Raw genomic sequence first — 26,383 nt, 5'->3', positions numbered from 1 at the left:
AAGTCTCTAAAGACATACCGTTCTGAATTCTTCATAAGCTTAATTTAGGACACCTGTCGAATGCCTAGTTTGGTTAAGACATTACAGGTTAATCACCCATTTTTCCGGAAATAAGATGATCCGTGGATGTTAAGCAGTCGATTCGGGTTGCTATTTACTTTAAGTAAGTAAGTATGTGTGACGTGGCCGCTTACTATGGGTCTCGTGAGGAGGCTCGGTGTCGCTCAGCGGGCAATGGAGAGAGCTATGCTTGGTATTTCCCTGCTTGATCGAATCAGAAATGAGGAGATCCGCAGGAGAACTAAAGTCACCGACATAGCTCGGAGAATTGCAAAGCTGAAGTGGCAGTGGGCAGGACACATGGCGATGAGAACCGATGGCCGCTGGGGCGGAAGGGTTCTGGAGTGGCGGCCGCGTGTCGGACGACGCTCAGTGGGTAGGCCCGCTACAAGGTGGACCGACGATCTGGTGAAGGTCGCCAGAAGCCACTGGATGCGGGCAGCGCAGGACCGATCGTCGTGGAGATCCTTGGGGGAGGCCTTTGCCCAGCAGTGGGCGTCGTACGGCTGATGATGATGATGATGATGATGAAGTAAGTATGTAGTGATACATGAGTTATGTCAAGGGTCGTTACCGTTACCGGCTCAATAAGCTAGTTTCCAACTAGTCAAATCAGCACTCTTTACTAAACATCAAAACACGAAGTTACTATGGAATTTGTATCAAAAAGCAACCTGTAACGTCATAGAAAAACGTGACAAAATGTCGCACTTATTAAGTATTACATCTTTCTTTATTAAAATTCATAAATAAGTTAAATAGAAAAAAGAAAACGTTTTTTGCCGCCTTTAGATCCGTCTTTATTTAGTAATCAAAACTTAATAATTTATCTTTGACCTAAGAAACTACCCAATTGTACCCGTGACACCAGGGTTAATGTCTCACAACCCACACAAGAGAAAAAGAAAAAGGTTTAAAATATGATGAAAATGATGGACATACAATTTTATTATTAAGTAAGTACTTTTAATTTTACATAATAACTTCATAACTTTCATCCGCTTACTAACTAGGCCGAATTCAACGTCGCCATGAGTAGCTGCGTCTTAAGTTTTCATCATCATTAATTTAAGAGCCACGTTGTCGGTGTAGCATTCTCTATACCTGTCTATCAAAGGCCAATTCTTTCACTTCCTTATAATTTACAACGTTCACCTTCTCTTTAAAATATATAATATATATTATAAGCTCTTCTTGGTCTTCCCCTTCCTCTCTTTCCTTGTAGCTTCCCTTCTATAATGTATGTGTATGTGTTGTACGTCTTAAGTTTTACGATAAGTAAATGAAAATAGTGTGACATAAAATTACTAAGATATGAAAACTTGGTAAAGGTTGATGAACAAACAAAGATTCTACCTCCGGTACAATAGGCTAATTTCCAACTAGACAAATCAGTTACTTTTTACTAAAAGTCAAAACACGAAATTACTATGGAATTTGTATGAAAAAGCAAACTGAAGTCATAGAAAAACGTGAGACGTTTTTCTTGATTAAAATTCATAAATAAGTTTAATATAAAAAACAAAATGTTTTTCGTTAGTTTTACATCTGTCTTTATTTAGTACTTAATCAGAATTTATCTTGAACCTAGTACACGACCCAATTCCAGCGCTGTCTATGTGCGATGAGCTTGAAGGTGCACAAATCAACGTCAACCACAACCGAGATGTTGCGTGGAAGGTTGTAGGCTGTATATCGCGATGCGCTTTGCCGGAGAAAATTTAATTAACGGCGCACATGTCCAATTATGGAGCCCAGGAGAGACTGCCGGCCACAGATAGCACGCGCTATTGACTGATAAATTACAAGATAGTTGTGAACACGTCCCGTATTGACACATCGCTGGTTGCCTAGATGTCCTACACATGGTACATACACCCTATGGCCAAGTAATAAATGCCACCTGAGTCAAAGCTTAAATATACTAACAAGACAAAAAACCTGTCTGTTCTCTCGAGTGAGTTCTGAGATCAATAACCAAGAAGTAGAGTTACTAGTTGAGCCGCCAAAGCCACTGACACACCTCATGAAACGACTACATTTAAAAGTAAATAGTAGCCGAGACTAAGGCTGTACCTCTTACAAAAGCTAAGCACCATGACCACCATACCTATGAATCCAGTTTCGATACTTCATAATAAAGATATGGTGAACTAAAACATCAATAAAAATTGGAGTCGGGGTTAACAGTTGAACTACTAACCTAAGTATTAATAGGCTAGTTTCCAACTAATTAAAATCAGTTACTTTTCACTAAATGTCAAAACACGTAATTATTACAGAATTTGTATGAAACACACACTGACATCATAGAAAAACGTGTCAAAATGTCGGACTGATTATTACGTTTTTCTTAATTAAAATTCGAATAAGTTACCTAAATAGAAAAAAGAAAATTTTTTTCGTTAGTTTCAGATCTATCTTTATCTGGTTATCAAAATTTCGTAAAATCTTTTACCTAGGATTCTGCCCAATTACTCCTACAGCTACCAACTAGTGATGGAATAGATAATACCGAAAAAAATAATATTTATCTACACACGGGACACGGCGAGTAAACGTTGTTTAATTTTCCGCTCCCTGCACCCAATATTTATATCATCAACCGCTGCCCGGCCATCAGCTTGTTATTCATAGCCTGTAATAAAACATTATTAACTATAAACAAAATCACTACTTATATATTTATTGTTTACTCATATAAAATACTTATTTTATTTTATTTTATATTATTTGGAGAACTTACAGACTAATTATACATTAAATGAACTAAATATACATGAGACAATGCTAATAACAAGTTCCCGCCAATAAATGAAAAGGTAGGAGAGAAATTAAAATAAGATAGGTGGCTAGAATGATACATAAGGATAATAGTTAACAAGGAAAAGGAAAACAAAAACCCTAAGTCAGTTCGAATGCAGGTGGGTTAGTAAGTACTAATCCAATTTAACTTAACCATTATTATTTTATTAATATATTATAACATGAGTAAATTTATTGAGTCTCAAAATATTCTTGTGTTCTTATTAGTTAACCCACTCGTTATTTTAAAGTTTTGCATGAAATCTTTTTAATTAAGTACCTAAAGGCCGTATCTAAGCAAAAAGATTTTATGATTTATTCAATGACGATGTTTTTTATTCTGGACGATCCCCCGCCATTATTATTATGTATTTTGGAGAAATTAAAAATAATTACTTTTATTCTTATTTTACCTGTATGTCGATATCTTCGACAGTAACAGAGTTTCGACCCGCGTTATTAATTTTAAAACTTTTTGTTTTTGATTATACTTTTATTAAAAGTAAAGAACTACGACCATTGGACATTAATTATAATACTTATAAATACCCCACCCATACCCTACTACCTCCTATCGTATTTTTAAGTGTAACAACAAAACCCAACCCGAGTTTCCTAATACTTCCCACAGTCACAAATAAGTTATAAACCAAAGCATTACAAATTCAATTGGTAGAGGCGGCAGTAAATCGTAAAGTTGTACCCATATCGACAGATTGGTGGCAAGTTGCACTGAGTAGGAATTAAAGAGTCGGCACTAACTAACTGCATTTTTCAATTAGAGCCAAGTCGACCAGTGAGATGGGAGGAAGAAAAGTTGCCCCACATTACAATAATAGACTTGAGCGATGTTCGCAAACAACCTTTACTGTGTAGCTGTTAAACTACTTACCTCCGTCCAATAAGTCAAAGAAACTGGAGGGTTGAAAAGGCCACATTAAAGCAATTCATCTAAAAAGCAATTTTGCTATTTGACATTTGTAGACATTGCGCACTAAATTTTATATGCGCAAATGTCAATTTTTTCTATGACTCATTGGACGGAGGTAATTGCTTCAATCTGGCCTTTATAGATTCCCTGATCGAAATCTGAAGATTCAAACTGAGTTCCTGGTCTGTGAGTAAGACAGCTATGCTGGCAGGCAAGTTATTTTGCTATTTTAGGATTTTTAAACTTTGCTAAATAAATTAATACTTCATTTTTTCGTCTACTTATTTCTAAATTTCTATTAATTTATTTATACTACTTACTATTACTACTACATAAAATACTCACTTATATTACTTACTATTCAAAAGACAGGATCTTCGGGTTTTCTTTTGTTGTGGTTTTGTAAGTGAGATCTAAGAGTCTCTTTTTTATTTTGACCATCAATCTGACCCATTGGTCAGATTGATGGTTAAAATAAAAAAGAGACGGTTTTTCCCATTGGAAAAACCTACTTTGATTTATTTTAAAAAAGTCATATTTGTGAATCCGCTTCCGCTCGCGCGGGCACCGTGTGCGCACGCCGCGCTGTCACAGTCTCTGGCGTCATGGATAAATAATTCCTCTCGTGCTTATCCACTTCAGCTACAACTAAATTACGTTTGTCGCGGTGTCTAGCTAACCACTGACCCGCCGCTCTTTCTACTTGAATCTATTTTTACAATAATAAAATATTTATAAGTATTATATTATGTTATAAGTGAGTATTATAAATATGTAGTTAGGGTGCGAATAAATAATAATTAGGTACTTATTTATACACAAAGTTTCAGTCGTATTTGGGTAGGTCTAGGTACACAAGATAAATGATAATAGTAATATGAATGTGGTTTATGTTCGTCAAGTTTGTAATACACAATATCTGGTTGTATAATGTTGATAATTCCCGTAAATTTATGTGATTGTATCCTGCGATAACCCGATGATAACCAGCCATTGACATTTAATTACTATGTCAACAGAAAAACATTTAAAGATAACAAACGATTGATAAGTCCGAGTGTAGTTAATTTAAATAAACCGTCCAATTTATGTGTATTAAACACTAATCGAAACGCCCTAAGAAAATAACATCCGGATAAAATTTACGATTGCAAAATTCCTTAAGAAATTCTTAAACGACAGGTAAGGAATTCCAATAAAGCCGAAATGATTTTAGTCATTTATCTCATTGCGGCCGAAGCTATAGAAGATGTACGCAACTAAACGATTACCCCCACATTGCTTCCCTTGTGTTCAAAGTAAACGTATTGGAGCGGAATATTCCACCTCAGAGGTAAAAGCAAGTATTCATGTTTAATCTTGTCGGAGTATAAGAGCACGTAAAAAGTCTTTTATCTGGACCCGAATTCCTCAGAAAGAATTGCTACCACACAAGGATGCCAGAATCCATAATATGTTACATAAGGCAGTAAAGTGATTTTATAAACAATAACTTGCTCACGACATATACCAATTGAGGTAGTCAGAGGTACCCACACCTCACCCAGCGTTCTGTAACTTTTATAAGTATTTCATTTCTAATCTCGTATGGGATCACAAAATTACAAAGAAGGTTTTGAAAAGAAAATTTACAATTTACGATAATTTAATCCTATATTTGTCATAGTCTATGAGTCAGTTTAAGAATAAATAGCGGGAATGTCATCTTTGCTCCAGTCGATGTCGACGGCCTGGCCAGTGCGCGCGCTCTGCTCCGCAGCCGTGGCAATCTTGCTCACAGCCAGGCACTGCCAGCTGCCCACCTCCATCGGGACACTCTCTGTCAACCAAAAACATCTCCTTGTACCATCATGGAAGCCTGTTGTCATATAAGATATTTTAATTTTCCAGGAATAAACCTAGATGATCTACCTAATTTCCACTGACAAGCTTACACAACACAAATATAAAGCCTCTTGTTATAACAAAAAAAATAATTTTCAAATTCACAAAAAAAAACATTCAGACTTGGCTAACAATACATACTCTGCACGACATCCAAGAAATGCTCGAGCTCATATTTGTAGGCCTCCTTGAAACGTGATGGGAACGAGTAGTAGATAGGAGCTGTCTTGATACCCTCGTGCCCGATATAGCTCTCGACAGAGTGCGTGGGCTTCTCATTTTCCACCTTGAGCATTCCTAGAAATTGTATGCATTTGTTAAGTAGTGAAAGGACGAACGGAGAAGAGAAGAAATCATTAGTGAGTCGTACCCTTGTTTCCGAAAACTTCGAGTCTCTGATCGTAACCATAGGCGGAGTAGCGGCTGTTGTCTCCGAGGACGATGGCACCGGAGGGGAAGGTGAGTAGGAAGGCGATGGTGTCGAAGTCGTCGATGGCTTTGATCTCGGGGATGAGCGCAGACGCCGACGCCTGCACGCGAATCGGCAGCTCGCCCAGCACCCAGCACGACATGTCAATGTCATGTACCAAACAGTCATGGAAAACACCGCCTGCAGAAAATAGCATCCTAAATCTTTTTAAGCCCGAAACAATATTAAAGGTACCCGTTATCAGGATTTCGATTCTTGTTTCGCCAATTTGTTAGAGTTAGCCATAAAAGTAATCAGATAAGCGCTATCACCCCACGCAGCTAGTCGAGTCGCCATAATTGCTCTTAATCTTCAGAGATATCATTATAATGACGGCTTAATTCCCATTTCTATCAAAACTTGTTCGGAAAATTACTGGTAGGTAAAAGGGGAGCGTACCTGATGTCTTCAAGTACTCTATGCTGGGCAGTGGAGAGTCTCTAGCGGTCACTTTAAGGATCTGAACATGACCAACTTCGCCCTTCCTGACGCGGTCTTTCAGGCTCCTGTAGGCGGGGTCGAAGCGCCGGTTGAACGCGGCAAATAAGGCACGACCTTTGGCCTTAGCAGCTTCATAGCACTTCTTGGTATCCTCAATGTTCTCAGCGATGGGCTTTTCGCAGAAGACATCCTTGTTAGCAGCGATTGACTTCACCACGATGTCGTGGTGTGTGTGGGTTGGAGATCCCACGAAAATTACATTGACCCTTAAAACACGTTTTTTAATAAGTATTCTGAATATGTATAAAAAATAAATATAAGAGAAGCAGAGTTCCTTACGTTTTATCATTGTAAACTTTGTCAGCTTCCTTAGAGGTCAGGAAAACTACATCGTCAGACAAATTCCAGTACTTCTTCAGGTCGGCAAACTTAGACGTTTGGTCGTCCACGACGTACTTGAGCACGATGCGAGGGTTGTTGATGATGGAGGCCAGGTGGATGGAGCCAGCGCGACCTAGACCGAACATGGCGCCCACCGCCGGCTTGGCTTGACTCTTCACCTTGTGATTAGTTGACACATTGTTCAAATACCTATAATTAAAATTTACATCATTTATTTTAGCTAACCTTTGACCTATTCTCTAATGTCTGAGGAGGTAGAGTCAGGTAAATTAGAACCACCACCATATTGGTGTGGTGGTACAATGATAATTATTGTTTGACAGACAAAATTTTAGAGCCGGCACTTTGACTTCTGGGCCGAAATCCGATGATCTCTTTTTCAGTTTTATTATTTAATTAGGTGGGTGTGAACAAAGGTGACATCATGTTTATTTAAATAAGTAAGACAAAATAATTTGCAAGTAAAGTCTTAAACTGCGGCCAAGTAGTTAATACTATCTGCAACAAATCGATAAATCACGTCAAAAAAATGTCTTAAAAATAGTTTCTATATCATGACGAGTGCACTAGAGTTTTTAATTGACATTAAATACGAATATTATGAAAGTGTAAGTACTAATTAAAATGAATAAAGAATTTTGAATTTGAATTTTGAATGGATTCGAATATACCTATCTACTTATATAAAAACTCACTCAGTATGACGGTAATCCTGCTCCGGATAGGAGTGCTGCACACTGAAGGGGGAAGGACCGGCAAACTTCTTGGTAGCCATTGCTAAAATAAATAATTCCACTTTATAACTCGTAAGAAAAATCAGAGTCAAAAACTAGTATTTTTGTATTCAGATTATCACTTTAACAAAAATATTATAAAAAATATTTTTATTTTTGTACCGAAATAAAAAACCACAAAAATAACTTACCTATAACTATGTTACTTTATCTGTGCCTTTCTACTTAACTGCGAGCACAAAGTAAATAAAAAAAAATAACATCTTGCTTATATTACATTCGCGAACGTCAAAAACTGATAACCAAGACAGCAATCGCTCTGTTTAAAAGTTTATACGTCATATAATTGATATTATACAATAATATTAGATAGTAGTTATGGTACCGAATTCGACTATTTATTCTGTGGTTTGAGTTCATGTTTGGTTATATACTTACTTAAGTACACAATTTCCAAGAGTTTGTGTCCGGTTAATGACAATAGGCTCGCCTCTATTACATAGTACTTAAACATAGCTGGCGAGGAGTGAGTGGAGTGAGATTCTATACAAAGTGTTAGTGACATCGTAATGAAACCTTTGAGGGATAATTCAGACCATGATTCTAAGTTGATATCAAGTGGAATTTTCGGTCGCAAACGTATAAAAATTCACTACAATTTTCATGAATTTTCCGACGGGAAATTAAACTTGATATCAACTCAGAATCATGGTCAGAATCATGCCCCTCAGTATTTGTTACGGTGTCACTAACACCCCTACCTACTTGTATGGCTACCTGTACGTACTTGTATGGGGTGTAAGTAACATCGTAACGAATACTGAGAGGGATGATTCAGCTCATTATTCTGAGCTAATATCAAGTGAAAATTTCTATCGCAAAAGTACAGAATTGAAATTAATTAATAAAAATCAGGAATTTTGCGACGGAAAATTCCATTTGATATTAACTTAGAATCATAGTCTGAATCATCCCTCAAGGTTTTCGTTACGATGTCACTAACACCCTGTATATATACCTCTCCCTTCCCCATCGGGGATACGGTCCTATGTATGTATGTATTCAGCAGTTTACAGTAAAAATCGCAGTTGTTGTCGGAACAGTACCTACGTGAATAATAGCCGACAGTTTATATGGCGCACATCCTTCCAAGGAGGTTATAAATAGAACGTTATTTAAACAGACATTTGTATAAAGAATTTATTTTTCAGGTTATTTCTTGTAACTCTCATCATCTATTGATATTTATACTAAATATACGAGTAAGTAGTACTAGAGAACTCTCACATTGCTGCATTAATTTGACATAAAGAATTATATTATATCACGCAAGAGATATGCGTACTCATTCGCCTTTCATCAGTCCATCTAAGAAATAGTTTTATATAAGTACACTACACCTAATATTATACAGTTTGAATTACACTTTATCCTTTCGTTTCTATCAGTATATGGTCGAAACAACGCGTCGTCGTGGCAGTATTTGATCACCAGAAGATAATGTTTATGTTATGAAGTACAATTCGTAGGTAAGTACTTTAAAACAATCTCTCAATATTTTAAGTCGCATAATCAAAACCTTTTTTTAAATAAAACGACCTACTTAATTTTTATTTCAACATTTAAAATATTAAAAACATTTAAAAAAGTAATATGACAAAATACATTATTTTATATTTTTTTAGGAGTATGTATTGGGGATGTCATCTTTGCTCCAGTCGATGTCTACGGCCTTTCTTGTGCGCACACTCTCTTCCACCGCGGTCGCTATCTTGCTCACAGCCAGGCACTGCCAGCTGCCCACCTCCATCGGAACACCCTCTGTCGAACAACGGCATGCGAAAACGGGATTCTCTTAAAATGCATAAATGGTTTTGTCATAATTTTAATTATCATAATCCTTTTCGCATAACGTTTTTAAGCATAATAGTACTTTCCCATAATAACATTTAAGAATACTGGTTTGTTAAGTATAACTTATTTTTGGACTAATATTTGTTGGTATAAATTTGATTCGCATATAAATAGGTATCCATAATTCTTTTTTAGAATAATAGTGTTTTGTCATAATTTTTACAAGGCATAACAGTAGGTTAGGGTGCGGCGGGGGTGGCCCTCGGGCCACCCCAACGCCGCCAGCATGTTTATCTTACACACGAAAAGTATGCTGAATGATGACCAACAGCATGAAATAGAGTCAAAAAATATAAAAAGTCACAATCATGAACCAAATGCAGCCAAGGAAAAAGTAAGTTTCGGAATTGTTCAAAGTTGTGCCAAAAGTTTTCTTATTCGGAGTATAGTTTTTATGCTTATAATAATTATGCTTATATATCATTATTGTCATTAATTATTATGCTTATAGTAATTATGAGTTTCAAAATTATGCTTAAAAAGTTATGACAAATTAATATTATGCGTAACTAATAATAGGACAAGTAACATTATGCCAAGGTAAATTATTACATAAAAATTTATGCGTAAAAATAGAGAACCTGCGAAAACATTAGAGGCACACTCCTTTACCTCGTGCAGTCGGGTAAAATACTAGTACCACATTGTTCATAAGAATCTGTCTGCAGCTGTGGTCTGCAGTTTCTCTTTTACACACAAAACCGCAGGATTGATTTAATTTAAGAAGGCGTAAAAGTCGTTGCTAAGTAATGGTTAGGTACAAAAAAGTTATGGTGCGATCGTGCAAAATTAAAAAAAATGAGACTGCACAGTGCGATTACCGTATTTAATGCGAATGGTAACTTTTTATCATAGTAGTATCAATGTCAAAATACCAAATAACTGTTGATAGATGTTGGGCCTGCACGGAACTATTAGCTGAAGAAGACTAAAGAAGAGAGACTAAGAAAGAGGAACAGTGCTCACCTTGCACAACGTCCAGGAAATGCTCCAGCTCCGCTCTGTATGCCGTTTTAAAACGTGACGGGAAGGAGTAGTAGATGGGCGCAGTGTTGATCCCCTCGTGCCCGATGTAGCTCTCCAGGGAAGGACGCGGCTTCTCGTTTTCTACTTTGAGCATTCCTTCCAGAAACAATAAATTAAAACGGTAATTTTAAACCATCAGTTCATAAAATGTATCACATATAATGTCTGTCACATTCTCTATTGCGATGTTCCAGTAACATTTTGTTATGCTTTCTTCATCTATTCCTCTCTTGTGGATTGTAAGGTCGATTATAATGACGATTTTCGTTACCTTTATTGCCAAAAACTTCGAGTCTCTGATCGTAACCATAGGCGGAGTAGCGGCTATTGTCTCCGAGGACGATGGCACCGGAGGGAAAGGTGAGTAGGAAGGCGACGGTGTCGAAGTCGTCGATGGCTTTGATCTCGGGGATAAGCGCAGACGCCGACGCCTGCACGCGCGTTGGCAACTCGCCCAGCACCCAACACGACATATCGAAATCGTGCACTAAACAATCGTGGAAGATTCCGCCTGTGGCAGAAAGGAAATGAAAAAGCTTTAATTGATTCTTGTCAGGGTAGAGCGAGGTACAAATCTTCATAAAAAGAACTACCTACATTTGGCATTAGGACGTCCAAGACGAATACTTTTACTAATCCATCGCACTTATGTAACCCTTAGTCGACTTTTATCGGTTTTTAATTCTAATGCTTTAAAAGACCTGAATAACAGTGCAGTACGATGAACGGATTTTTAAATGCTTCGCTTTCGCTATGATCTTGTCAGAGGTAAAATAACTGTGTAGACTTACCCGACGCCTTTAAGTATTCAATAGAGGGTAACGGTGAGTCTCTGGAAGTAACCTTCAAGATCTGGATGTGTCCGACTTCGCCCTTCCTCACGCGGTCCTTCAGGCTCCTGTACGCGGGATCGAAGCGCCGGTTGAACGCGGCAAACAACGCTCGGCCTTTGGTCTTGGCAGCTTCATAACATTTCTTTGTGTCTTCCATATTCTCAGCAATCGGTTTCTCACAAAAGACGTCCTTGTTTGCAGCGATAGACTTCACTACGATGTCGTGGTGTGTGTGGGTAGGAGATCCAATAAATATTACATTAACCCTACAACACATATCCAGCATCCAGCACAATGAATTTAAAAAACACCTAAGTGCAACAAAAGAATACTCGTACAATGATGTAAAGGAAAGAATACTTACATTTTATCTTTGTATACTTTGTCGGCTTCCTTGGAAGTGAGGAAGATGACGTCATCGGATAAATTCCAGTACTTCTTCAAGTCTGTGAACTTGGACGTTTGATCGTCGATGATATACTTCAGCATTATGCGAGGGTTGTTGATGATGGAGGCCAGGTGGATGGAGCCGGCGCGGCCTAGACCGAACATGGCGCCCACCACCGGTTTGTGATGAGTCTTCGTTTTATGGTTAGTTGTTACATTATTTATATACCTAAAAGGAAACATTTTCTTTTTCATTTTAAAATAAACATACTACAATCCCTGAAAGTGTTAGACGCTTACCGTACGGGCTCGCCGAATTACACACCCGCGAACAATGAAAAGAAGAATTAGAGGCCTGTACATAATTTATCAGAGAATAATAAAGAATATGCTTTTCGTATTTATCGGTTTTGTACGATAATATTTCCAGCAGTAATCTTATTTCCGTTACCGAGGTAAAATGTCAAAAGTGGCCACGATTAATGCATGCATACACATAAGCAGAGACCATAGAATTCCATTTGTTTCGATCCTGACACACTTCTCTTGCTTCCTCCACATTATCAATCCTAGATTAAGAAATAAAAAATAAATAAATACTTACTCAGTATAGTGATAATCTTGCTCAGGGTACGATGGTTTCAGATGGTAGGGAGATGGGCCGGCGAATTTTTTTGTAGCCATACTGAAGAGAAAAAAAGTTCAGCCAGGAATCAAGATTAACCAGATAGACCTTTTTTTATGGGGTTACTTAGATATAAAGTAAGTATGAAGGTATGAGCACTATGTGCAGCCGCAATAGATAAAGTCAAGTGAAGATCACTCTCAGTTCCCAGTTTATATCGCACCCAATGATGTAAACAAGTGATAATACAGTGCTGGCCACTATGAACTGTGCACTCTTACAGTGGTATTTGCAAAACCATGGAATAAACCATAAAATACTGATAACACTTCGCGTCCGTTTAACGATGTGCCATTAAAAAGAAAAATAAAACAATTCTAAGACACTGGATTAGAGTGCATCAAGGCAAGACGCTAAGAATGAAGTTTTAAATGTTTGTATGATTGCAAATTTTATACTTTTACATTTACCTACAGTTATTTATTTATTTTAATAATTTATTCTACACAGGATAACACAATATAACAACATGAAGAGAGCAAAAGGCACAACTTATTTCTAACAGAAATTTCTTCCAGTAGGCTTGTGCGAGTGAAAGATTAACGAGCGTGTAGTGTGCACGAGCATACATATTTATACATACACTAACAAAAAATCACCAATTATAACATAGGTAAAATAGCATCACGCCTATATCTCCAAAAGAACATAAAGTTGAAGTAGAACACCTTGTTCTACAACAAGGTGGTAAATAAGTCTGTTGTCTGTTATAAATCTGTTATCTACATAACAGAGTGCATGAATTCCGGGAGTTGACGCGCGAATTAGGGAATTTACTTGTTCCAAAAAACGTCGACCGTTGCAAGTTTTTATTTTCGGAAGATCTCCCCCCTGCACAGCTCTAGATGGAGTACTTACCAAATTGTACTAAAATCCTCAAAGCACAATAAAAATATAATATTTTTATAATTTTTCATTAGAAGTCCGCTTACCTAACTTTAAGATTTGATAGGTCTGAACTTTTTACAAAAACGTCTGCCTGTCTGACGAATGAAAAACTATCCCAATTACCTACAAAACATTCCATTACATTATGGTAATTAGGTTACATGTCTCCGAAACGCATTTCTCGGGAACTTTACTGGTGTGAACTTAAATTGCAAATATGTGTTTAAATCGTCTTATTAATATCAGTAACATACCTACGGACCATACAGTATACCTACGGACGGTATGTCGCCTACGACTTAGTACTAATTAGGATGTTGAGCGTTATCTCATAACTTCTGATCTTGACTTAGGTAGTATAGAACAGTATTATTTTATAAACTTTGATTTTACGTAATATCTATAATTGACTTACCTACGTACTATTTGCATCGATGCATATAGGCTAGAAGAGACAAACGACAGAACGCATTCAGCTACTTAGCTTCCTATGCAAAAATTGACTCGAGGGATTGTGTCCTTCCATCATGATGGGATCCTTGGTGAATTCGATCTAAGTTTTTGTTTAGATAAGGTTTTGTTTTTCAAATGTCTCTATAAGTGTTTTCCTATTAAATTAGAGTCTGGCTGGCGAAACGCATCCAAATGAAACAGAGCTAGATACATATATAATTTTCCGTAATTTTTCACTTGGGCCCTCAGTGTTAGTGTTTTCACCTATTATAGATTTTTCTTAATTGTTTTCGCTCGCCACTCTAAACTCTAAATAAAAACGCGACATAGCACAAAAAAATAATTCTACGATCAAATACCGATCGCTTGGTTAGGTACTTACCTACTTATACATTTGTGAAGGAAAATATTTACAGTGAAACACAATAAGTACGAGGTTGTAATCCCACGTGTGCGTGTCGCGTCTGGAATTAAGAACTTAGATTGGCACGAGCTGGCCGCGGGTTGTGCTAATGAAACAAACTCTTTCATCCCTAGCGTGGTGGCGGGTCAAACTAGCTCTGTTCAAGCCCGTAGCCACAATCAGAGAGGATTACGTCAATGTATTTCTATATACTGGAATATAATATAACATACTGGAATTAAATTAAACATTTATCGTTGATAACGGAAGGAGACAAAACTACCAGAACAGATTAGTAAACAGGTTATTATTTGTTTATTAAATTAATAGACATAGATAACTAGCTTGATCTGACCTTTCGTCTATTTCCGACCTTGGGGTATAATCATCATCATCACTAATTTAAGAGCCACGCTCTTGTCGGTGTAGCATTCTCCATGCTACTTTTTAGGGAAAAATAGAGCAGTGGTTTCTTTCCTCTTGCGTTTCGCCCAGCAGTACTCTGTCTGATGCGAGTGAGATGGCGCTCAGAAAAGTATATTTCAAAGCCGTACTAGGACTCCTGTTCTCCGCCTCTGCATAGTACTGACAGTTACTGCTGCCCTCTGTTGGGTTCCAGGTTACAGTCCCTGTGACTCGCCTCTTCCGTACTGCATTGCCGTACCGATGACTCCGATCTCCGCTTCTGCAACCGTCGGGGTCTTGACCCGTACCCCTGAGCAAGGGTTCTACGTTACACCCCGTAGGTCTGGGTCCCTATCCGAATTCAGCCACCATCTCACTCCGGCCTGCCGAAGTAAGAGATCTCCGCGGCAAAGACGCGCCGAACAGGAATTGCACCAGCGGAGGGTAAAGGAAATTACTGTCCCCCTGGGACCGGGTTAATGGTCTTGCATGAAACCAAAACCAAAGGCAATCATTTGTACTTATAAATACCTAACATAACATAAATCGCTGATATACGTCCCACTGTTGCGGTCGTTAGAAATGTTTTTACGGCTAGTAGCCGAGACCAAAGGCTTAATGAAATCACTTTGTGAGACTGTCCTTTGTTTGGCAAGAACATTGCAGGCTTGAATCAAAAAAGTAAGATGATTCCGTGCTTCGGAAGGCACGTTACAAATACCTACCTGGTTTACAAATTAATTTAAAAAAATAATCTTAACCAATAGACGATGCTGGTCCCCGTCATTCACGTCCGTAATGTTTATCCCGATTGACAGGATCAGTTAGGTATCTAAACCGATGCTTTGGTCAGACTAACTGGTCTTCTAAATGCTATTTTATCAATTTTATTCCGACATTTTGGGCTTCTTTGCGATGTTTTCTTTACCTGATTGACCACGCTGATTGATCCCTCAGATTAAAGAATTCTGAGGTTGCGGCTAATATTATAATTGTACCTGCGAAGGGAACATATTATTTAGGTATGTCAGTATTTAATGAACATACAAGCTCGTTCCAATCCGGTCCACGGAGGTCCGTGTTGCTCTATGTATCCTTACAAAGACCAAGTTCTAATACTTGGTCCTTGTATCCTAACGAATGGTAAAAAATATACATCAGATAAGGCTGAATGGGTATTCTTACAGACAAATTATGCTCAGTCTGCTTTTTAAACGTAAAACGAAATGTCAAGTTAGCTCACTGTCACTGTCATCGTGTTTATTGATCGTCGAATGGTATTTGATTGGATTCTTGAATTTACTGAATTTAGATTTGAACATTTTGAACTGAAATTACAAGTTAATAGCTAGTCGTACAAGGAGTGATAGTTATTAAAATACACATAATAGAAAAAAAATACACTGAGCTTACATTTGTAGTCGATAAACGACGATATTTAAGATAAAATGAAGCTCTATTTTACACTTATCTATTTAGTTAGGTTACTTCAGTCCACGGTAAATAGATTCCTAAGCAATACTGTTACTTTATATGCCTGTAACGATATTCTAATGCTTAAAATTTTCCAGACTTGCATTGATTACGACGGCTGGCTAAATATAAGGATAGAACATTCGCTCAATTGTAATGGGAACAAGTACTGCCCCCGTGGGAATATCTCGCTAAAGAGCATTAGAGCAGGCACTGCAGTCATAGATCAGACGCACTTCAACAACAAACACATCCAGGAACTAAAAGTAAGCTTTAATCATTAATTGACTCATGTTTCCCCTATAGCACGACATAAATAGCCTTATATTATATCCTGTTACTGGACAACTTCCAGTTATATTTTTACATAATTTTACCTTATATGTGAATTTTGTGTACCATAAAATTTATGCTTTTAGGAATTAGCCGATGTTGATGGATTTTATACCATCAGAACTGTTGTCACATCTGCAGATATTAAAGAAGCAGAATTCCTATCATCAATGAAAGCTCAAGCATTCCTAGACAATGGATTATCAGACATGATCAATGCTTGGGTCCTGCCTAATGGAGCTGTCATAGCTGTAAGCTTCCAAGTCACAAACAAGTCACAGCCACTTGTACAAGATAAGGAGGGATACAGCATCAACTCTAACTTCTTCCTTCGCTATGTGGAGCAAGCCCCTGTGTAAGTATGCTATTCTCAAGTTTGCAAATGAATATTTCAGTTAACTAAAATTTCTACTAGTAACTAACTAACATACTTTTTATTCTAGACCAGATACGGCTTCCTACATACAGAAGTTGGAGAGAGAACGGGAAGCCAGGGAAAAAGGGGAACTGAAGGATAACAGATCATTTTTAGCTAAATATGTAAGTAGCAAGTTATACAGATACATTTTAAACATTCCATATTGGTGTTTTTCATGATGACTATTCATTTGTCCTCTGTTTCAGTGGATGTACATTGTCCCCATTGCCATCTTCGTGATGATATCAGGAGCCACAAATCCAGAGCCCCCAGCTCAAGCTGCACGTTAATAATACCAAATATTTATTATTTATTTCCTTGTAGTATGGTTTGGTTAAAAATAAAAAACAATTTGTTTAACAATTTACTTATTGTAATGTGTGCATACAGAATTTTTAAGCTTAAAGATTAATTAATAAGATAGCAATACATATAAGAGAGTCCAACTCATGCCCCAATTTTCTCAATTTCCTCTGCATCTTCAATATCAAGCAAATTGATCTTCTTTCCAAAGTGGGCTTCAATGTCATTACAGATTTGCATTGCCAATGGGGAGTCAATCAAGTTTATTGCAATACCTGCTTTACCAAACCGTCCTGTACGCCCAATCCTATGCAAGTATGTCTCACAGTCAGCCTTCTTGTCCATGTCCATTGGCATATCAAAGTTAACAACCAGTGTCACTTGTTCCACATCAATACCACGAGACAGCACATTAGTGGTGATCAAAACTTTCTCCAGACCTGCCCTGAAGCGGTCGAGGACAGCTATCCTCTGTTCCACAGTCAGGTCACCAGAAAGCACCGCTACAGAATGCCCATCTTTGGACATCTTCTCTGATAGCCAGCTCGCAGTTTTCCTGGTGTGACAAAATATGATCGCTTGTCCAATTGTAATCACCCCATAAATGTTACAAATAGCTTTGTATTTGTCTTCTGCATTCTTACACTTGACATAGTACTGTTTTATGTTATCTAACGACTCCTCCTCACGCAGTAATCTTATTATGATAGGATTAGGCACAATGATTTCAGCAAATTCCATCACAGCACTGTCATATGTTGCAGAGAAAAACATCATCTGGCATGTTGGAGGCAAACATTTATGAATCCGAATGCATTGGTCCTGGTGACCTTGCCGGTCAATCATCACATCTGCTTCATCCAATACAAACACTCTAATCTTACTCAAGTCAAACATCCCGAACTTGACACCCCAATCCAACATCTTGCCAGGAGTGCCAATGATGATGTGATCAGTAATCTTGGTACCTCTAGGTACTTCCTCTCCTCTGACAGCATATTTCAATTTAATCTCAGGACAAAACTGGGCCATTTTAGCAGCAACTTCTCCAGTTTGAATGGCAAGCTCATATGTAGGACTCAGGCACAACACTTGTGGATAGTTCTTGGTGGGATCTACCCTGCTCAGCATAGCTAAAACAAATGCAGCTGTTTTACCAGTCCCTGACTGAGACTGTGCAATCATATTTTGGGGAGGATCCGCTAAAAGAGTTGGCAAAGCAGTTTCTTGAATTTTGGACGGAGCATTAAAGCCCATTGCATAAACACCTTTCCGAAGATTAGGTTTCAAGTGCAGAGCTTCAAATGTCTTTACGGAATATAGTGGTGAATTGGGATCTTTCCTCTGAATTTCAATATCTAATTTCGACTCTACCAGGCCCTGCCTGATTATTTTCATCAATAATGAAGCCTCAGCAGGGTTAGCGGCGTCGGCAGCTTCATCAGAGTCTGTAGTCTGGTTGAGAGGTTTCTTATTCAATCCTAGCCCTGCAACTTTATTTGATATTTCTAATTCCTCAGCTTTCTGTCCCCATTGATTCGCCATTTTCGTCCTGAAAATTATCAATTATTACAATTAAATGTGAACAAGTTTTCTTTCGTCTTGACATTCCATAAGTACTTACATGTTTTTACTTGACTACAAAAATCTTACAGAGAAAATGTGATAGTTGTAAACTTGTAACATTTCACTAATAAAAGTAAACAAAATAAAAACTTTAACTTACGTGAAAAAGTGGTAGTTCTCAAATAAATACAAATTAAATCACCAAATAACGCGGTTTCAAGCAACAAATGAACGAAGAACGAAATGAGATGGAAATAAAAGAAACATTTTTTTTCCCTCCACGGAATGAATGAAATTAATGGTACAGTGAAAAGAGTACGGCTGTTTCATGGAAATACTGTTTGTTAGTATTTTATTAATGTTTCTTACTAACAATGGCCACAGCTCGGCGTTAGCGGCTGGTGTATACGTATCATAGTACCTAATTTCGTTGGTCTTCCATAACTCAGTAGAGTTACTAAATCGTTATTTGAAAAAAATAATAAGTAAAACTGTAAGAATGCCCACAGGCTCTTTGCATTTCCGTCGTAAAGAATTTAAAAAATAAATGGACACAAGTGACATTCCACCCGGCCGTTCATTCATTCATTCACTCATATTGTTTAAAAAACAAATTGATTTTTGCTTTGAAAGTGTGTTAAATGAGAAATAAATAAAAAAGTGCTTTTATTATTTGAATAAAGAGTATTTAGGTATATAGGATTATTACCAAAAATGGAAGAAGTGGATTCTATAATTTTACACTTCCTTCGGCAATTAAACATGTAAGTAGGTACTATACAGTACAGTGTTTGTTATGCTAAGTTATACTTGGTTATTATATTATAGAAGTATACAGAATTATTATTTATAATGGGTGTTAAATTAAATTACAGCGATATCAGCGACGAAATTAAAAGCATTTGTGAATTGCCAGTTGAGACAATAACCGAGGCTACGTCCAAATGTCTCATTACCATCAATCCATCATTAAAAGTACCTACCAAGTTGCCTTCCGGGATATCACATAGGATTGAAGTGGCAGCTCAGATAGCTTCCATTTGTAAGGTATGTCAACACATAGACACTTGCTTAGAATATTATAAACATAACATACAAACTCTCTTCTTTTCTCCATAGGATTTGGGATACAAAAATGATGTTGGATATCAAACATTTTTATACTACAATGAAGCTGAATTGCGACAAGTCTTTATGTTCCTTATCGAAAGATTGCCTTCAGAAGGGAAGCATACCACTGTCAAGAAAGAGCCCACTAATAAAAAATCTCTGCTTATGCAAAATATAAGTTCAAAAATTGCGGAAGAATTAAACTCCATATGGATTCCACCATGTTGTGGACAACCCTACATAAAAACTGCTGGAGATTTTAAGGATCCCAAAGGTATTAATTCTTAACTTCATGGAAGTACTGATTCATATGAGGCTACACAAGCATGCAAGCATGCATGACCCTACAAGTGGTGTGGGGTCATACCATGCTTACCTTTTTATTTAATATTCATTCATAGTGTTTGCCTTCAATAAGTTACACAATAACTTCACAGATTTCAATTTACATACTGTAAACACAATAGGACTCACAGATGAAGAAATTATACAAAAGTTGCAAAAGATAAAGGATGTAAAGACATCAAGCTCTCTGCAATCAACAACTGATGGGGAAAAAGTTATGGTTAATGATGATCAACCAACAGCAGTAGAGGATGTGAAAATTGAAATCAATAAGAGTCTCAAAGAATTGAAAGAAACTGCAATAATTTTAAGACAGAAGTTGGATACTTTAGAAAGTGAAAGAAATGTTATGGAAGTTGAATATTCACAGGTAAAACATCTAAAATATAAATTCACTAGACCTCTTTTAAATACCTTTTTAACAATATGTATGATTGTTTTCCTTAGGCTCAGAAGTCATGTGAAAGGGCAGAAGCAGATTTGATGAATGTTCAAAATATTTTGAATAGTATTGGAATTACAGAATTTGAATCAGGTGAAAATATATTGGACAAGGTTCAAGGAAGCATCAATCTTCTACATAGAAAGAGTGAAGAACTAACTTCTAGAAACCTATCTCTCAAAGTAGATATTGACAAGCTAAAGAATAGTTTATCCCTTACTGAGGTTTGTATTAAATGTAATGGGTAATTAGATAAATTATATTTTAAATCGAAAATTTAAAATCTTTATTTTTTCAGTCTGAAAGAACTAAGTGTAAAAAAATATTAATAAACTTAAAGGAAAATGCTAAATCAATGAAAGAAGAATATGAAAAGAAAGAAGAAATGAGAGATCAACTTAAAAGTAATTATGATAAAATGAAAGGCGGGAATAAAAGGTTTGTGCAAACAAATATACATAGCTCTGTGTTTTAATATTTGTGTCAATAAAAACATTTCATTTCTTAGGTCAATCTACACAAAAAGAATAATGGAAATAATTTCTAATGTTGATAAACAAAATTTAGAAATACAAAAGATTCTAGAAGACACAAGGCAGCTACAAAAAGAGATCAACACCCTTGAAGGCCAATTAGACAGATGTTTTTCTATAGCTGATGAAACTCTGTTCAAGGTATGTATATATAATAACAACGTAAATCTGCCGTAATAACACATAATCTTGAAATAAATAAACTGGCTATCTATTATCATTCATTAGATACAGTCCCTGGAAGTCAGGACTGTCAGACAGCATAGGCAATAGGGTCTTCTTCTTTTTCTGAAGTTGGTTAGAAATACAGCATCCTTATCTAAGAGATGCTTTACACTGCTATAATATATACTAGATTTCAAGTTAGTCTCAGCTCAAGCACACAGTCTTCTAGTTACTTATAGCTGTTGATTACTAAATTAATTTTAAAATTCTGAACTAATTCCAGGACGCAAAGAAAGATGACCAGGCTAAAAAAGCATACAAACTGCTTGCACTGTTACACTCAGAATGTAACACTATTGTCTCTTTGGTTAATGACACGGGGACTCTGGCCAGAGATATTGTGGACTTAGAAGATAACATCAAGGCTGAGACAGCTAAGAGGACAGAGGACACATTGAAAAGGGTGCAAGTTGACCTCGCTCAGATGCTCAAAGAGTCAAATCATGTTTAATCACCATTACACAACAATGTCAATTTTTGACACCAGTACCACCTTTGTGTTGCTGGTATAGTGGTATGTGACATACTCATATATGAAATAATCTGTAAATTACTCTTAATTACTCATAATAATTGTTATACATATACCTATTAATATAATAAATAATGAAAATAAAAATCTTTATTATTTATTAATTAGTATCTAATTTACTAAAACATTGTACAGATACAAGTTATCGGCGTTTAGGCAAAATTTCTGGAGGAACATATTCCTCATCTGATAATTTAGATGACTTTGTCTTTCCTGAAGGGGCTTCCACAAGTTTTTCTTTTTCCTCTATTTGTAGGTCAATGGCCTCTTCTTTTTCAAAGAACCACAGCCTCTGCTCTTCCTCTTCAAGTAGTTTCTGCTTCTCTTCAATTAACTGTGTGCGTTTTGCTCTGTCTAGACGCTTTGTTTGCTCCTCAAGTTTTTCTTCTCTGATTTTGATCCATGACTTGAATAACTGTAAATAAATTGTTCATTTATGTAATTGACATGTATTATTATTATTCTAATATTAATAAATAAAAAATACAAAGGAAGGTGAAATTACCTCTTTTTGCTGTGAGATATCATTATTTTGAGCTTTGTTAATTGCATTTTCAATGGTAATTTTAAGTGATTCTTCTAAGGGAGTTTCTGCTGTTCCAAGTGCATCCAACATGGAAACACACTTTTCTAATGTTTCTTTAGTTTCTCCTTCCCCATTTTGACATTCCTTTTTAATTAAATCAATAGTTTCTGTAAATATTTTAGGTGATCCAGTTTCAGCTATATGTTTACATGCACTTTTCAATTTATCATATTTCTGATAAACCAACCATCCTATTATTTGTAAGTTATTATTAACAGTATCATTGCTTCTTTCAGAAATCCAGGCCAATGTTTTGCCAGCTGACAACAGAGTGTCTTTTATATCAAAATGGTCATCAAAATAAGGGTTTCTTAAAAACTTTATTCTTATCTTCACTTCTTCTACTTTTTTGTTTTTTTCATTCTTCTCTTCTACAGCGGGTGGTTCAGGTGGCGTAAAATTTGTGATGTACTTGTAGCATGCATACTGACACAAGGAACATGTTATATCATTTGTGAAATCCTCTTGCAACATAATTAAAGAAGCTACCTTTGCAGCCGCCTCATAATCTGCCGAAGTAATTAGCTTGTCTAACAGTATGTTTGCTGAATAGTTATCCAGAAACACACCAAAGTTCAGTGGGTCTTTGAGTATGTCTATCAACTCCGGTATATGTCCAAATTCAATAAAGTTTCGAATGGTCGCGTGATGGGTAGACTCTAACGTATTCCCAGTGTCTGCCGAGAGTCTCAATTTGTGAAGCAGATCTTTAAGTTCCTCAAGATAAACTGGATCCTTGATTGCATTCGCAAAAATATCCACGTCTATCGCACTTATTACACCTTTAGATGTGAAATTCTGATCTAATATATTGTAAAAATCATGAATATTTACTTTAGTAAGAATTGGAGACGAGATTTGTGAATTCCAAGCTTCAGTACATTTATAATCATTGGTCAAAAATGTTTTTCTTTGCAAATATAATGATGAAATACTTTTTCTTGAAGGAATTTTGCGTAAACTACGCAACATCTTGATTAAATAGATTTTAAAGCAACTTCAAAGTAATTATTTCAAGTTTTTGCCTACAACTTTTAGGTTAGGCGAGTTGTTTGTTTGACACTGACATTTTTTTTCCTTTTGCCCATATAAGAGATGGATAAAGTCGTGAGGCCATGCTGCCTAGTCTTCAGTACAAGATTTGACAGTTTTTTTTACTAATAGGGAGGCAATGACCATCAGCCCAAAGAGCCTCGTGTCAAGTCTTGACGTCGATTGCGAAATAAAAAAAAACTTTTATTTTCTAATTCCGAAAATTATCATCGTATTCCCATTTGATAAAAACTGTAAATTCTGCTGTGCTAATAAATATTCAGGTATTATATATTTTACTAGATATTTGGTATTTTAGCAGCAAGTGTGTGCAGCCAAAGGTACTTCAGGGAAGGAGGGGTGAAAAATTTAACACTGTATAGCTTCAATATGATTTTAATCCATTAAACATCTACATTATGAATAAATTAATTTATAGAAACTGTACTTATTGATCATTGGCATAATCAGCAGGGTTCTTGCGAGACAGCCTGTGGTGTTCCCGCTCAACTCCCTCATAGACTAGATATCCAATAATGAATGCTGAAAACATAATTATGTATAAACAATCTCAATAAAATGATTATGGATTAAGTTTACCATAATATATAATATCAATATGCCTTGTTGTCACAGTGTCAGGCTGATGGTGGAATAAAGAGGAATAGGTGGTTTTATTCCTAAAAGGTCTATTTTATCTATACATATAGTCTGACAAGGACAATAGACATGAATGTAATAGGTAGATTACAGGAATAACCATTTAATTGCAGTGACAATAAGCAAGGTGATATACTAATAAATTTAGGCTTTGAATAACCATTGGTAGAATAATTTCATTAGGTGTATACCCTCGTAAGCCCTGGGGTCCTCTGAGAAGGACCAAATAATTGTAGTGATAAAGGCCGAAGGTTTTGAAATAGTTTGTTCTAATAATCAACGAAGGTACTTTTAAAAGTACCAAAACTTTGCCTGTCAATTTAATTCAAACCTTTGCGCCGATTGAGAAAAAAAGTATTTTGTCTATGAACTAGTTCATTCAATTTCGTGAATAGGTGGCTTTCATAAAAAAGAAATATGTATCACTTGACGTTATTTGTCATTTTATTGGTAAAGATGGTATGCACACGGCGACGAGGTAAAAAAAAAATCAAGTTAATAATCGAATGTCGTAGTTTTTCATACACATTATTTTCAGAAATCACAGGTAAGATAATAATCAACAACATGACATAGTTATTTTATCAATTTCGTATCGATATTGTTAGCAATATGAAAGCAAACTTTTTTAGTCCTTTGCAAGGGACTTTAGGTGTCATGTCCGGATATTTTTCAAATACTTTTTTAAATTGTTACATGTGATTAAATCATACCGATATAGACTGACTTGCTTACGTGATCTTATGATTAAAAAAAACTACCGTCGGCATTTTATTTCCTTTTTCCTTCTAATGATGATCTAAACTGACACCATGAATTAATTTCTTTCCTAATAATAAAAACCTAATGTACTTCCAGAGGGACTAATCACAAACTACACCGTAAAAACTAAAACTCGTTACTTATTTTATATTTAAATATGTAAGTATATACACATATTTATGACGTACAAATAGGTATGTATGTTAATGAAAAAATACATAACCCTTTATAATAATAATATTTTTCAGATTTTACTAAAAGTAGTGACTTAAACCGGGAGTCCTTCTGGAAGAACTAAAAAAAAAACGTAATTTTTTCAAAAATGTTTTCTATTCATCCTTACATAGGTCTCCACTTAATTTGAAGCCGATCGGATAACTCTAACACTTTAAAATTTGTACTTGAAGTGCTCGGCCTTTACGACTACAAAAATTTGGTCCTTTTCAAGGTACCAACGTCGTTTATTACTTCGAAATCGTAATTATGCTTCGGCGTTACGAGGATACAGGGATGAATAATAATAATAATATCTTTATTTGTACTATTAGAGCCTTAAATATACGACAATATTTGTTACATTTATAAGTATGTAGTTACAGGCTGTGACATAATTACTATGAGTCAGCTGTTATCCCTAAAAGTTTTAAAACTGAGCTAAGGATACTAGCTACCATCCAAGAGTTGTATGTAGAAAGCCAAAATTGAGGGTGCTGACAATGAATATTGTTATATTTAAAATTTGAATAATATCAAGTTAACAATAAAGAGAAAAAAATAATAATTAATAGGTAAGGTAAAATACCACTTGCTATGTGCGTGTGTGTGTGTGTGAATCATTTATTAATATTATTTGTTTGTTTATTATTTGTTTTATATTATTGTTCATAATGATTTATTATTGAATAGGTACCTACTTAATAAGTCAAGGCCATTGTACAATTTATACACAATACTACAGTATAAAATCCAAAATTGGTAAAGGCAAATCTTAATAGGCAAAGGCACAATCCACGATTTGTTAACACTATTAGAAATTTGTGTAATAAAATCATAACTTACGTGGTGCTACCCTAAATACAGACGCGCGGAATCTGCGGAATAGGTTGGGCAGACCGTTAGATACCGCTCCTGCGAAAGCTCGCTGTTCATGGGCGGATATTTTATAAGAGACCAAACCACGGATTTTAGCGAGTTCTCCAAAATGTAGTCCCATTTTGTAGTTTTCCTGAAGTTATTATGTAATGAAATCGCAATCACGCACCTTCGTTTCGTTTCGACTATCTTCGATAAATGTCAGAGCAAACGAACGAATGAAATGAATGACCGAACGAATAAAACATGAA

General features: G+C 36.1%; 7 protein-coding genes across 8 annotated transcripts; 2 read left to right on the top strand and 5 right to left on the bottom strand.

Annotated features, from left to right (window-relative positions):
* Nucleotides 1-5,423: 5,423 nt before the first annotated feature.
* LOC126366120 (uncharacterized oxidoreductase YrbE-like) lies at nt 5,424-9,190 on the bottom strand. Its single transcript, XM_050009063.1, has 7 exons — nt 7,918-9,190; nt 7,688-7,769; nt 6,930-7,181; nt 6,549-6,856; nt 6,051-6,290; nt 5,822-5,977; nt 5,424-5,615 (listed from the first exon to the last, which is right to left on the bottom strand). The coding sequence occupies exons 2-7, from the start codon at nt 7,765-7,767 to the stop codon at nt 5,476-5,478; spliced, it is 1,176 nt and encodes a 391-aa protein (XP_049865020.1). The 5' UTR covers nt 7,768-7,769; nt 7,918-9,190; the 3' UTR covers nt 5,424-5,475.
* A 139-nt stretch (nt 9,191-9,329) lies between these two features.
* LOC126366119 (uncharacterized oxidoreductase YrbE-like) lies at nt 9,330-12,707 on the bottom strand. The gene is made up of 6 exons (XM_050009062.1): nt 12,491-12,707; nt 11,864-12,115; nt 11,458-11,765; nt 10,938-11,177; nt 10,607-10,762; nt 9,330-9,547 (listed from the first exon to the last, which is right to left on the bottom strand). Exons 1-6 carry the CDS (start codon nt 12,568-12,570, stop codon nt 9,408-9,410), a joined length of 1,176 nt encoding a protein of 391 aa, XP_049865019.1. The 5' UTR covers nt 12,571-12,707; the 3' UTR covers nt 9,330-9,407.
* A 3,258-nt stretch (nt 12,708-15,965) lies between these two features.
* LOC126366137 (ER membrane protein complex subunit 10) lies at nt 15,966-17,311 on the top strand. Its single transcript, XM_050009081.1, has 5 exons — nt 15,966-16,219; nt 16,292-16,459; nt 16,613-16,881; nt 16,970-17,066; nt 17,151-17,311. Exons 1-5 carry the CDS (start codon nt 16,169-16,171, stop codon nt 17,232-17,234), a joined length of 669 nt encoding a protein of 222 aa, XP_049865038.1. The 5' UTR covers nt 15,966-16,168; the 3' UTR covers nt 17,235-17,311.
* On the bottom strand, nt 17,296-19,108 carry LOC126366116 (DEAD-box helicase Dbp80). The gene is made up of 2 exons (XM_050009054.1): nt 18,974-19,108; nt 17,296-18,799 (listed from the first exon to the last, which is right to left on the bottom strand). Exon 2 carries the CDS (start codon nt 18,790-18,792, stop codon nt 17,392-17,394), a length of 1,401 nt encoding a protein of 466 aa, XP_049865011.1. The 5' UTR covers nt 18,793-18,799; nt 18,974-19,108; the 3' UTR covers nt 17,296-17,391.
* Nucleotides 19,109-19,383: 275 nt separating this feature from the next.
* Nucleotides 19,384-21,919, top strand: LOC126366115 (coiled-coil domain-containing protein 22). 2 transcript variants are annotated; one of them, XM_050009053.1, is made up of 8 exons: nt 19,384-19,577; nt 19,689-19,860; nt 19,933-20,197; nt 20,391-20,638; nt 20,716-20,934; nt 21,009-21,148; nt 21,219-21,384; nt 21,692-21,919. In XM_050009053.1, the coding sequence occupies exons 1-8, from the start codon at nt 19,528-19,530 to the stop codon at nt 21,917-21,919; spliced, it is 1,488 nt and encodes a 495-aa protein (XP_049865010.1). In that variant the 5' UTR covers nt 19,384-19,527. The 2 variants fall into 2 exon arrangements, with proteins under 2 accessions (XP_049865010.1, XP_049865009.1); XM_050009052.1 differs by having other exon boundaries at nt 19,385-19,577; nt 20,361-20,638.
* A 104-nt stretch (nt 21,920-22,023) lies between these two features.
* On the bottom strand, nt 22,024-23,671 carry LOC126366117 (28S ribosomal protein S27, mitochondrial). Its single transcript, XM_050009055.1, has 2 exons — nt 22,506-23,671; nt 22,024-22,415 (listed from the first exon to the last, which is right to left on the bottom strand). Exons 1-2 carry the CDS (start codon nt 23,556-23,558, stop codon nt 22,143-22,145), a joined length of 1,326 nt encoding a protein of 441 aa, XP_049865012.1. The 5' UTR covers nt 23,559-23,671; the 3' UTR covers nt 22,024-22,142.
* A 327-nt stretch (nt 23,672-23,998) lies between these two features.
* LOC126366144 (cytochrome b-c1 complex subunit 8) lies at nt 23,999-26,348 on the bottom strand. Its single transcript, XM_050009090.1, has 2 exons — nt 26,100-26,348; nt 23,999-24,161 (listed from the first exon to the last, which is right to left on the bottom strand). The coding sequence occupies exons 1-2, from the start codon at nt 26,251-26,253 to the stop codon at nt 24,067-24,069; spliced, it is 249 nt and encodes an 82-aa protein (XP_049865047.1). The 5' UTR covers nt 26,254-26,348; the 3' UTR covers nt 23,999-24,066.
* Between the last annotated feature and the right edge of the window lie 35 nt (nt 26,349-26,383).

The sequence above is a fragment of the Pectinophora gossypiella genome, chromosome 4 (genome assembly GCF_024362695.1).
Source record: "Pectinophora gossypiella chromosome 4, ilPecGoss1.1, whole genome shotgun sequence".
Classification (NCBI taxonomy): domain Eukaryota; kingdom Metazoa; phylum Arthropoda; class Insecta; order Lepidoptera; family Gelechiidae; genus Pectinophora; species Pectinophora gossypiella.
This window is presented reverse-complemented; position numbering and strand designations above follow the sequence as displayed.

What these genes read in the sequence shown, in the direction of transcription:
- LOC126366116 (XM_050009054.1), bottom strand. Translation starts at nt 18,792, where the DNA reads ATGGCGAATCAATGGGGACAGAAAGCTGAGGAATTAGAAATATCAAAT.
- LOC126366144 (XM_050009090.1), bottom strand. Translation starts at nt 26,253, where the DNA reads ATGGGACTACATTTTGGAGAACTCGCTAAAATCCGTGGTTTGGTCTCT. An exon ending in TGTATTTAGGGTAGCACCAC is followed by an intron (nt 24,162 to 26,099) that starts GTAAGTTATGAT and finishes TTATGTTTTCAG; the next exon opens with CATTCATTATTGGATATCTA.
- LOC126366120 (XM_050009063.1), bottom strand. Translation starts at nt 7,767, where the DNA reads ATGGCTACCAAGAAGTTTGCCGGTCCTTCCCCCTTCAGTGTGCAGCAC. An exon ending in CGAAGTTTTCGGAAACAAGG is followed by an intron (nt 5,978 to 6,050) that starts GTACGACTCACT and finishes TACAATTTCTAG; the next exon opens with GAATGCTCAAGGTGGAAAAT. An exon ending in TTTCTTGGATGTCGTGCAGA is followed by an intron (nt 5,616 to 5,821) that starts GTATGTATTGTT and finishes TTTGGTTGACAG; the next exon opens with AGAGTGTCCCGATGGAGGTG.
- LOC126366119 (XM_050009062.1), bottom strand. Translation starts at nt 12,570, where the DNA reads ATGGCTACAAAAAAATTCGCCGGCCCATCTCCCTACCATCTGAAACCA. An exon ending in AAAGTATACAAAGATAAAAT is followed by an intron (nt 11,766 to 11,863) that starts GTAAGTATTCTT and finishes TATGTGTTGTAG; the next exon opens with GGTTAATGTAATATTTATTG. An exon ending in TTTCCTGGACGTTGTGCAAG is followed by an intron (nt 9,548 to 10,606) that starts GTGAGCACTGTT and finishes GTTGTTCGACAG; the next exon opens with AGGGTGTTCCGATGGAGGTG.
- LOC126366117 (XM_050009055.1), bottom strand. Translation starts at nt 23,558, where the DNA reads ATGTTGCGTAGTTTACGCAAAATTCCTTCAAGAAAAAGTATTTCATCA. An exon ending in ATATCTCACAGCAAAAAGAG is followed by an intron (nt 22,416 to 22,505) that starts GTAATTTCACCT and finishes ATTTATTTACAG; the next exon opens with TTATTCAAGTCATGGATCAA.
- LOC126366115 (XM_050009052.1), top strand. Translation starts at nt 19,528, where the DNA reads ATGGAAGAAGTGGATTCTATAATTTTACACTTCCTTCGGCAATTAAAC. An exon ending in AGATTTTAAGGATCCCAAAG is followed by an intron (nt 20,198 to 20,360) that starts GTATTAATTCTT and finishes ATAACTTCACAG; the next exon opens with ATTTCAATTTACATACTGTA. An exon ending in ATGAAAGGCGGGAATAAAAG is followed by an intron (nt 21,149 to 21,218) that starts GTTTGTGCAAAC and finishes TTCATTTCTTAG; the next exon opens with GTCAATCTACACAAAAAGAA.
- LOC126366137 (XM_050009081.1), top strand. Translation starts at nt 16,169, where the DNA reads ATGAAGCTCTATTTTACACTTATCTATTTAGTTAGGTTACTTCAGTCC. An exon ending in AACACATCCAGGAACTAAAA is followed by an intron (nt 16,460 to 16,612) that starts GTAAGCTTTAAT and finishes TTATGCTTTTAG; the next exon opens with GAATTAGCCGATGTTGATGG. An exon ending in TATGTGGAGCAAGCCCCTGT is followed by an intron (nt 16,882 to 16,969) that starts GTAAGTATGCTA and finishes TTTTTATTCTAG; the next exon opens with ACCAGATACGGCTTCCTACA.